This window comes from Pavona decussata, unplaced genomic scaffold, assembly GCF_977016875.1.
Source record: "Pavona decussata unplaced genomic scaffold, jaPavDecu1.1 SCAFFOLD_223, whole genome shotgun sequence".
In the NCBI taxonomy this organism is placed as follows: Eukaryota; Metazoa; Cnidaria; class Anthozoa; order Scleractinia; family Agariciidae; genus Pavona; species Pavona decussata.
In genome coordinates, this window is record NW_028145628.1 from 1179549 (window position 1) to 1191660 (window position 12112).

Genomic DNA, 12112 nt, shown 5'->3' on the forward strand with positions numbered 1-12112 from the left:
ACCCACTCAACCCTACCTGTGTGACGTCAACGCATCATTTGATTTATTCATTAAAACCGGATTAAATTTGTGGCACCATATTGTTAACATGTTGTGGACTCAAGTGCGCCGTTTTCAAACGGAAATTTAACCATTTTGAAGCGATAAATCAAAAGAATAACTTCTAAGAAGCACTCAACATTTAAAACGGTGAAAATTGGAGAGTTCCTGGCAAAGGAATTGTGCTTTGTTTGACAGTCCTGAACCACGATGGGAGACTAAAAAGAGGTCATTGAGAAGCTTACGTTATCGTAATGGAATTTCCGAAATTTCCGGTGAGACCCTAAGTAGCGTAACACAAGGGAAGCAACATAACGCGATTTCATGACTCAAACTATTCCATTAGCAAGGATGGTTTAATCAATCGGCGAAGCATACATTTGGAATACAAGAATCAGCCACAGCATCTTGCGTAATTGCCAGTATAGGCATCTTGTATTGCAGAGCTTTGCCACATTTTTTGTAGACACAAAAGAATGTAACCTCGACCCTTCAGACATCCAAATTGCTGTCTACTTGGGACCTAATGTTTCATCTATAATTTGACCATCGCAAGCTGTTTAACTAGAACTTAAAGTGCCCATATCGGAAAATTTTTTATTTTCTTATCTGAATCTAAACATCACCCTAAGAACTTCAGTGAAAAATTTTTTCGATTTGCATAAAACGCGAATTTTTTATGAATTTTATAAGACGTTCAAATTTGCCGCCATTTTGGCCCACCATTCGCATTAGTCTCCTCTCGGTTTAGCAAGAGCTGTGACGTAGATTCAGGAACACGTGACTTCAGCCTTTCTCTGGATCTCACTGAAAACAAGTCGCGGTATTTCTGCACGTTTCTCGAAAATGCAGGAAAGATGTGTTGCAGCGAGATGTGGAAACATCAAAGACGAAGCAAATGGAATAAGCATGCACAGGATTCCTTTCTTTGGCACTACATGCCCGCAAAGACTGGGGAGGCGAAAGAAATGGATCGATTTTATGCTGGAGCGGAGGAAGATGTGGACGCGCGCCTGGAAAGACCTCGTCCTTGTGCTCGATGCACTTCAATGACGAGGATTTCACAAGGCTGATGAAGTCAGGTTTAAACTTAAAACGTGAACTGAAGTAGGATGACATCGCGTTTGTGCTTATCCTTTAAAACAGCTAAGCGAAAGGAAGACGAAGACCGAGAGACACCTTCGAAGAGGAGCAGGGAAAAGCGAATGGTAAGCTTTCGATGCTGAATATTCACACCCGCTTGTGACATTCTAAGCGTTGTAACCTTCTGAGGTTTATAGTTTGACCTCACTGTTAACTCAGTCGCAAGTTTTATAAAATATAGCGTAATTGTTTTGGTATATATTCTCATAGATCGTGAGATCCGCGAAGTTTCGTTGAGACCAAGCTCTCAAAAAATACTAGCACAAATGCTACCACTGATGTAAATAGATCGATGCGAGAACGGTCGCACTCGGCGGACACAGAAAACATTGTAAACCACGATGTAGATAAGGTAGATAAACTGCAGCAAGAATTCAACGAGCTCAAACAAATATTGTACACACATGTGTTGCAGAATTCTGCAAACAATAAAAATGTTAAAAAGTATAACAGCTTTATCTCTGAAAACCTAACCACCACAACGGGGGTTCAAAATAAAAAAGGGCACAAAACAAATAACAAGCGCAAAGAGCGTAGAAAAAAATGGGCAAAAAATTGGATTGAGATACAAAGAGAAAAACACGAGAAATTCATGAAGAATTTTTCAAACAAACAACTTAGCGACAGCCTGTTAGCGTTATTTCTAAAGGGCTCAAATTTGTCCCGACACCGGTGACAGACACGAATTACATTAGACGCCAACTCTTGTTAGACTTCGAACATTTCGCAAGACGTATGCGCCTAAAAGATACAATGGATTTTGTAAACTGTGGGACAGTGACAAAAAGGAAATTAACCTGTTCATTGAACAAGCTAACAACTTCCATCCTACAATTAAATTTACGGCCGAAATTTCAGAGAACGAGACAAGCTATTATTATCACAGTTCAACACGTGTCCTTCCTGTAGTTCCGCGAGAACAATGTCGCTAGTCAGCGCTTCCCAATTGCCTTCGAGTTCCTTGCAGCAGTAGCACTCGCTGATATTTGCTAGCAGATCACGGCTACAGTTACCACAAGTACATCTACATGGAAAATAATTCCTTCGAATGTTTGTGAGTACTTGGCCATAGTTTTGACAGATGATAATGAAGAGCGCGTATGCAAAATGCAAGGTGAGAACTTTACCATCCACTAACACGCACTCTATTCTCCAAGCGTTTCGTTAAATCTTCCTCGAGTCGTCGCTTCTCCTCTTGTTCCTTGCGATATCTTTTTAGCCATTCTTCGTCTGCTATCGGCTCGTCCGCGTACGGTTCGAGTGTATCATCATCTTCACACGTATTACTTGTCTCGTGGACGCCATCTATCGCCTCGACTTCGACGCTTTCAAATTCGTCCTAGCTGCTTTCTTCAGCGGTTTGCTCACTTTCCGTGTCAGATAAGTTTTCTGCCATGGAATATACTTATTTGGAGCTAAGTTTTTCCTTCCTACCGGTGAATCTGACGATTTTCTTTCTGCCGCGAATGTACTTTACTGAAGGTCAAGTGAGTGCATAGACTCGAGAGTTCCTGAATGTACGTCACAGACCATGTCACGTGGCCCTATTGTGAGCCTGTCGACATTCTCATCAGCGGGGCGGGTGGACCGCAATAAAATAGGATTTTAAAGATTTGTAAAATTCATAAAAAATTCGCGTTTTATGCAAATCGAAAAATTTTTTCACTGAAGTTCTTAGGGTGATGTTTAGATTCAGATAAAAAAATAAAAAATTTTCCGATATGGGCACTTTAATTTCATCCAAAATGTAGATCATTTATTGGGGGCTGTGATTGAGTACTGACAGTGAACAATACAGTATGTAACCTGGCAAGAATAAACAAAAATATTTAGGATTCATTTTATCACTGACAGCATCAGTTGTTACCCTTAGGTTAAGGCTGGCATAATTGCCGCAATTTTGTCATGTTATTGGGTCTGACCTAAATAGAACGATTGATTATTTGATAAAAAGATCACAATTTGCCTTGCATTTTCTTTTACAGTACTGTAGTTGAATAAACAATTTTTTTGGCACACGTTTATGTCAAGCACAGATATATTTATCTGCAGATATCTTGAAGATGTCTGCAGATTTTCTACAAAAATAATCTGTTGCAGATTTGTGGCAAATTAAAAACAGTTCTGCTTGTTTCCTATGGGAATGCAATGAATCCTAACCTTGTTCATCCCACAAAAAAAAAAAACAATACCATATCCGTAGCACATCTGTAGAACAACTACAGCACAGGACCGGATGTTAAAATCAGAAGCTGAAAATTTTGCTTTCCTGTTAGGTCACATTCTTCAAAGTCTAACTAAAACAAAACCAGATGTCTGGAAACAGTACTGTGCTGACCTGAAAATAATTCAACCCAATCTCGACTGAAGTGGCTAGCATACAAGAAAGCCGTAAAAGCTTATGTGCGGCTGCGTTTTTGTCCCACTTTACGCCTCACAGGGTTTTTTTGTAACCATTACCCCAGAGAACATTGAGTTGAATTTTTTTGGGTCATGGGCCCTATCCTGGGGCAGGGATCAGATTTCCCACCCCTCCCCCTCCAGCAGTCTTCACCAGAAAAAGGATCCATTTTTTCGCAGGAATGTCAGTGTATGATTAGAGGCAGGCCAAGCTCAGTATCTGATAACAGTAACCTGATGTTGATTTATAGCCTTATATTTACGCGGGATGCCCTGAGGGGCATACCATGTCTAAAAACGGGTAGATTTCTTTTTTTTCTTTGTCTGCACATTAATTTATTCATTAAACTCTACCCTCTCCTAGTAGGGATCTATTGTTCTGATTGTATTCAACAAAAGCAGGCCAATCAAAATCCATTCTTGTCGCGTATATCGCGAGGGAGGGGACCCACTCACCCCTACCTGTGTGACGTCAAAGCATCATTTGATTTATTCATTAAAACCGGATTAAATTAGTGGCGCCATATTGTTAACATGTTGTGGACTCAAGTGTGCCATTTTCAAAAGGAAATTTAACCATTTTGAAGCGGTAAATCGAAAGAATAACTTCTAAGAAGCACTCTCGAAAGTCCCGATAATTAACGGGCCTGGAAAGCTGTTGTTGTTTACATTCAAGATCGAGGTTTCAACAGTTTTGCAGATAATATGATAAAACTATCAGTAAACGAAACAAAATGGACTGGTTTATTAGCTAGGACCCGTGCTTTTATTCTTTAGATTTTGATTTGAATATTTGATTTCAGGCCCAAAAAGTTACCAGGACTTTGGAGAAACGGGACCAAGGTCCCAGGTTGCAGAGACAAACTACAGTGGAACCTTGATTTTCGATACAATTGTTTGTTTTACAGAGGGCATCATTATTCTCGGTTTTCACTGTCATGCCATTGCAGAAAAATCGAAACCATTCCATAAATGAAGTCAAGAAATTGACATGGTATAGAGGATAAATAAATAAGGCATCTGTCCAAGTGTCGGGTCTGTGCGGCATTCCGTACTCGAGTTATTTGACAAAATGTTCAACATAAATTTATAGAGCTTAGTATGGAGACGCCATGTTTGTGTCCCTCGGAGGGGCACAAGCATGGCGGCCGGAAATCGGAAAAAACATCTGGAGTTCACTTTTGCCAGAAAAGAGGTTTGTTTGCCCTTGTGAATTTTTTTGAATGTTTAGATTAACATTTCTCCTCAAACTTAAATTGTTTAGAATGATGAAAATCACCCGAAGAGTCATATTTAAGATACGGAAAAGCTCTGTCACGGCCGTCCTCCTGATGTCACGCACGATGGAAACTCGGAAATTGAAACTGTTCTATTTTCAAAAGGAAGCACGACATCGAGCTAAGAAATTGTGAACAGACATATTTTTAGGTAATCTTTCCTTAAATGAAGATAAAAATTTTGTAGGCCTCCCAGTTTTGAACTCTAGAATTTGGTGACGTCACGTGAAAACCGAGAATAAAGAGGCTCGTTAAATCGAGCTTTTATTTTCAGTTCAGTTTATTGATTGCCTCCACACACATACGACATTAACAAAACTAATTAAACATTAACCAGGCAAGGTAGCCCGAGGATATGTAACGGACTACCTTGGATATTTCTAATGTTAAAATAATTTAACAAGTCTGTCATGGTTCCACCGTAGAAAACCTGCTATCAGGCTAAAGAAAACAACAAATCGGTATTATTAGAAGCGTCGTCGCATGCGAGACGCTCCGCTTAAACATCAGCTAGGGTTAATTAAGGTTAACAAAATCACTGCAAGGTGTGAAACCAGGTGAAACTAGTCTGCCGGACATCACATATACACCACGAATTACTGATTAATATATGTGTAAATAGCAAATTAAGCTACTACAACGGATGCGACTTTAAAATCTAGTGCAAATTCTTCAATAAACTGTTTGTAAAGGACTTTTCAAACGCACAATAATTGAAATAGAGCATTTGTATAACGCGGTCGGTCAAGTGATCGATTTCCCGCTTCTTGATCTTTGATGTTCAGCCCAATATTATTTTACACGAACGTTGCCAGGCGATTTAAGCAAACGAATTGAATTAAGTTTTATTGTTAAGAGCAAATACTAAGAACGTGTTTATCAGTATATGGACGAAAAAAAATCTAAAGATTTGCATATCCACGCTGGCAACTACACACAATATGAACAGTGCAGTATAGCCGAGTAAACACAAGACTTCATGCACAAAAGAAGATTTAACTTACCCATAATCCAACGATAATACAGCCAAGGAAATAAATAGCTATTATCACCCAGTCAGCGACGTGCAAGGACTTGCTTTTCTGATCCACGAAAGCCATGATGATTCTCTTTCTTCAACGCGCTGCAGGACACGACGACCACTTTGCTTATATTTTGCGAAGAACGGCCGCGTATAGAACAAAGCTTTGACGGTTTTGCGGTTAAAGTACCTGAAAACGTGGTTTTTGGCTTCGTTTTGAATTACAGACGACTCAAATGAGACAAGACTGTCGCTTCGCGCTGAAATAGCCGACAAAAACACCCCAAACCACCGCTCTTCGCCTTCACCCTGCTCAGATTAATCGCAATGATGGGAACGCAAGGGGCGTGATCGAGGGTCGTTGACTGAAAGGTACACACAAAATCTCGCTGATTGGACGGCTCAAATCTCACGTTGTTTTTTGAGTGGTTTGAAATTCACTAGGTCAAGCTTTGAAGAGTATTCTATTGTTTAGTGCCGCTGAATGAAGAGCTATTGCGTAACAGAAGATCGTAGATGGCGTTGAAAAATAATCTCAACGTAGTTAGAACGTGCAAAAGTTTTAGAACAGTAACCATCAAATCCTTTCTGTTTACGTTCAAGTTACACCCTGACGCATGGATACCAGGTCTACTGATTTACGCTGAAAATATTTTTGAGTCACGCGATCCTGATCACGAAACACTGATCATTTACATTTCCTGTAGCGCAGATATAATTAACTCAAAACCCTAGCTAAGCGTTCTAACGTTGTTGTAAAGCATTTGTTGGTGTGATTTTTGGCTGAACGAATCGTGATTTGCTTGAATTTCGATTATTAAATGATTAATTTTCGATTAAACGATTGTTACGCAAGAAACGTGTTACATAACAGAAAACCTTTAGCCGGTGATCACTTTTATTTTTCAGAGCAAAAATGTGCTAAAATGTGCTTTTCAGGCAAAGTTCCGCGTCTGAGTCACGACAGAAAGTTTGCGCGGTTTGCATGCACAAATGATTCGCTTTAATTTCTGCGATCAAACATTTTTGGCCAAGATTCAAATAAAAAAAAATGAAGTAGTGCGTGTTAGATGACATTTAGCGGTGCGTCTAATCTTTGTTTGTTATGCACCAAAGGTTTTTACAAAAACATAGAGCCTTCAGCTGGTCACGATCACTTATTTTCAGAGCTCAGTACATGGCATTTTATCCAAAATGAAGCTTAATTTTATCTCCGAAAATGCGTGGTTACCCCAGTTTTCTTGTAGAAGAGTTTGCGAAATTTGTATTCACAAATTTGAAGAAATAAACGAATTTCCTGAAATAAGTATTGCTCTCCGCGCGTCATGTTTATTTTGCTCACCTAAGATCCTTGGAATTGCCAAGGCACAATTTTTTTTAAAAACATCGGTGAGCCAGATGACCAGTCACGTTTTTTCTTTTCAATGAACTGAAATTCATGTGTCTGCCAGCCAACTTTCGTTTTTAGACTAAAAGATTAGTAGACATAAATTTGCCTCAGGGTAAGCAAAAGTCATAAAATGAGTGCCGAGACTGTGGTCTGCAATCAATCCGTGACGTATAATTTGAGAGGGACTGAAAGTCTTACCGCGCGCTCTAACGGTCGTACGCTGATTTACTCAAGTATCTAAAATGGATAAATATCCTGTTTTCACGTTCACGCTGGGTACTATATGAGGTTAACACCCTCTTAAAACAGGAACTAGCGAGCCAAAAGCGCGCGGAAATAATAGGTGTAAAACTTAATAGCCGGGGTTGGCCGAGAAACGCGTCACAGCTTACTGTTGACCACTGTTTTATTTGAGAAAAACTTTTCAAAAATGTTCAAAGAAAAAGCCCATTTGAACGTCACCGCTAAATGCCCATTGGTGTATCCGAAACACTGTTTACATTGTTGGTGAGTGCGGAAGTTTCTAGGCGATGTTAAAATCATTTTTGTTTTACTTTATTTGCAAACGATCTTTTCAATCTCACTAGGGACTCCCTAGGATCTCAACGACTCGTTTCCGTACTGTAATCGCTTTAGATGTTCGGAGTCAGTAGTTGTGATGCAAATCAAGAGATTATTTCCTAAGATGTCTCCTCAATTAAAGTTTTGTAACACGAGACATCAATCTATTTTGTTTCCGGAGGGAATAAAATTGTGTTTACCTATACGAAATACGGCTAGAATTTCGGAAAGCCAACCTGACAACCTGGAGGAACCCGGAAATTCAGGAAACAACTTTGCGTTCGTTGCAATTTTCCGAGACTTGAATTAGTATTCACCAAAAAAAAAATACAAACAGAACAAATTAAATATCCCTTTAGAGGTCCTAAAATAATCTGCGGAAACAGAACTTAAATGACTTTCTCGGCTTTGGCGAAACTGCCGAGTTTCTCCATAGGGTGCTGCGATCCCGGACTGCTGTTACGTTTCTCAGTTGGTCAAGCTTTCCGGACGAGTGCCAGCACAACTACTTACGGACTGTACTAAATTGTTAGAGCGGTATTATCAAAGAGTGGACAAGTCGAAAACAGTAAACGAAAAAAATAAAAAAAATAAAAAAACAGCAGCATAAGACAGCTTTGCTAAATAGCAATAAATGGTCTTTGCACGACCCCACAAGCTGCAGAGCTTTAATTTTAATCGTGCTGAAATAAAGGCTGTCGGTCTGTCTGTCATTCTTTGAGACCGTTATCCGGCAACAAACTCAAACCTATCTAAGTTGTGCCGGGGGCTAGCTAAGATGATCAATTCGTGGTTTCCTCCAGGAAACTGGCCGAGCGCCAGGTTATTCTCAAATTGACGAAATGTTACTGTTGATAAAATTGAGTAAATAAACGAATTTCGAATTAATTTGCTAGAAAACTGATGTTCCCCCTGTTATTATTTAACGGGGAAAATAAAAGAGAATTTTTAGAGCGGTACATCGCTTGCCCATTTCGTTCTTACGTACGATAGCTGTTTACAAGAAAATAGCTGCCGGAAAACAAACCCAAATCAATTACGTGTTTCCGCCTGTCTTAAAATGTACCTTTTAGGTTACACCGAGCTATTAATGCAGCTAAAGGCAAATGAGTGATGCTTAGAAAGTATACGTAATTACGTACAGTGGAAATTAATGTGTCTCCGTTTCGGATTGGCACGTATGCACAAGAAAATTTGTTATTGTTATGAGTAACATTCAACTGAAAACCTCCTTGAAAACCCGGCACTTTGTGATCTGAGAAACTTTCTGGTGAACGGGTTGACTCAAGGACGGTGCTTGTTTTTGTTACTACGCATACGTTCTGCGCATCTCGAGATACTCAGGTCTCCTTGCTATGGGTGGTTCCTACTAATACAGAGATATTTTTGCGCGGTTTAAACCTATGCGGAGAAAGCAGAACTTAGCAAGTGCTCTTGGAGATAATAAAGCTACAATTTGGAAAAAAATGTCATACATTGCTTTGTATATTAGCGCTTTTTAGAAGTATTGTTGCTTAATTATCTCTAGGAAAAAATGCGTGGTTGCCCCCAATTTCTTTTTGGATTCCAATAGCCCTTGCTGCTTTCCCCGCAGTCATAAAGTAAAACTGCGCAAAAATACCTCTGTATATTAGTAGGCACCGTCCTTAATAAATACATGTTGCTGATATAAAGCAGTTTTGGTCAAGTTTATTTTTTCAATTTTCAGTGTCAGTATAAAGTATAGCGACACTCTCCCGATCGAATTGTAATTTGGAAATGTTGGTTCCTGAGGCCGAGAGTGGAAAACCGGAGAACCTGGAGAAAAACCTCTCGGGGCAAGAACGAAAACCAACAGAGAGGCGAGTGCTCTCACCACTGCGCCATCCCTACCCCCCTAATGATGCCGAATGTTTCATTCCCTGAATTGTTGTAGGAGACATTTGCGACTTGAATTGAAGTTCAAAGTCACGGACTGTACCGCAAAGGAAAAGTTACTGCCCAAGGTTCAGATCAGACCCTTACCGGTTTATATTCATCATTTTTAACAGAAAACATTATTCTTTCAATACCTTCCATAGAAAATGATAACCCTTTGACATACCTTCAGCAGAAACATTGCATCCTTTTATATCGTAACCGAATTTTTGGAAAGGTGGCCGATGAAACTTTGAGTGCTTTTCGTGAAACGATACCGAATCAAGGGTTTTATGGCCCCGAGGAGGAGCAGAATGATGCAAAAGAGAGAAGGAAGAAGAGCGAGGAGAGGGGATTAAAGACTATGCAACCTTTTGTTTTTATATTGGCAACTTTGAATGACAAAAAGCCATTCCCACCGTACCATCAAGGAAGCATGAATTGACGGGACCCGCCGCGTTTTCATTATATATACCCTCGGTAGCATTGGAATTGCCTTTTTGAAAGGTCCTTTGAAATCACCGAAATGACAGTTTTCCCTATGTTTCTGCCCTTTTCTATACGTCCAGCCTGAAAAGGGTACCCCTGTCGGGCGGATCCTCCCACGGTATAACCCATTATAGGAAGTACGTCCCCCACCCCATCCCCCCTAACCCGAAATACACCTGTTGCATGTATGTATGTTTTTGTAAAAGTTATTTTTACTTTTCATTTCCCCACGTTGTTGTAGCCAATACAACAAGTTACTGTTCATGACTGTGACAGTCGCTGAGCTATAGTGTAGCAATCTATATAAATCGTAAAATGCAAGGCTGATCGGACGGCTAAAATAATTTTATTGCCCAATATTTCAGTAAGTAAAAATTGGAAACAAACGGTTACAATATTTAAAGATGATCACGGGTTTCTCTACACGTTTCTTCTTTCTATGTTTATCAACCAATCATATCTAAACTTTTCATTTGTATCGTCTTTAAATATTGTAACCGTTTATTTCCAAATTTTACTTAGCTTTTTGCAGCTCTTGAAGAAGGTTAATTTTGTCTAACCGAAATATTGGGCAATAAAATTATTTTAGCTGTCCGATCAGCCTTAAAGGATTTGATTTTACGTTTTATTCAACATTGCTGATCCTGATCTACACAAAGATCCAGCTACACTTACTACTGCTTGTATACGTTGTCCTTGCATTATTCAAGAGTTACTCTGTATGACCCTGTATGAATAAACCAATTTCAGCCTCGTTATCGGGCCTGAGGCTCGTTTCTCGAAATACCCGGTAACTTATCGGGCCCGATAAGTGTCTTTGGTAATTAATGTTTCTGAAAAGAAGTCAATTTTTGTTGGCTTTGAACACTAACTTTTAAAATCTTACAATGCTATGAAAACATTGGCTCAGTACAATGTATGTAATCACTGTGTAATCGGCGAAAAAACATTTAAAAATATACTTTTCGAGCCCGGTAAATTACCGGGACATTCGAGAAATGGGCCCCGGTTCACTGATGCTTTCCAACATGTCGAACGGGCACCAAGATCAAGAAGCCTAAGCAAATGTTAATAGTGTTAAGTGTGATACGACTGTTGAAACATTGTTGAAGGCTGCATGCTATAACACAGTAAAACTGAAAGCAAGATTAGTTGATTTGTTTAATTAATTAACATGTGGTTAAGATTTCCATAATGCTGACCCTAGGGCAAGCAAATTAATATACTTCCAAACGTTGACAAAACATGGAAACGAGTACAAGTATATCCGGGTGGCTCGAAACAGTTCTCAATGAACAGTACGTTGCATTATTGTTACCACTTTATGGTGAATCTTCTCGCACGTCACTTCGAAGTAACAGTGTACATCTAATCGAAAACGCCGGTTGAACAATGTATGCATAGCGGAAATATTTGTTCTTGATTCCGACATATCAGTTTCGCATGGTTTGTAAAGCCTAGCAAATACCTGAGCTATAATGCCAGCGTTGTTTAGAATATGTAAAAAAATCACCTGCGTGGGCACACGGATCGCAAAGTATCCTGGATCAGGGCCTCTTGCTGTGCCGTACTAATTGTAACTAGGCGTTCTTTCGCAGCGGTTGCTGGAACAACAAGCGTTTGCATAGTACCCCAAAATGTTCCTTGCATGCTAGAGGCGCTCAAAAGAATTACAGCAATAAACAGGTTTTCTGCTGTGAGTAGACCTGAAGGTTTACATTTCTTCTTCTTCCTCTTGGAACCTCTTAGGCACATGAAAGCCGTGCGGAGGATAGCAATAATAATAATAATAATAATAATAATTTTTTTCTCTACAATTATTATTGTATGTTCCAGAATTATGAAAGCAAACCAAAATTTAGCTGACCAGAGCTGAGGCCTCAAATGTAATAAATG

At 39.5% G+C, this 12112-nt stretch overlaps 1 protein-coding gene across 1 annotated transcript in view; it reads right to left on the bottom strand.

The window, feature by feature from the left end:
- Nucleotides 1-6234, bottom strand: part of LOC146459045 (sodium/mannose cotransporter SLC5A10-like) — a 31917-nt gene extending 25683 nt beyond the window's left edge. Inside the window, exon 1 of the mRNA XM_085089859.1 lies at nucleotides 5864-6234. Coding sequence (XP_084945985.1) covers nucleotides 5864-5959 — 96 coding nt within the window. The 5' untranslated portion in view covers nucleotides 5960-6234. The remainder of the gene's footprint in view (nucleotides 1-5863) is intronic.
- Between the last annotated feature and the right edge of the window lie 5878 nt (nucleotides 6235-12112).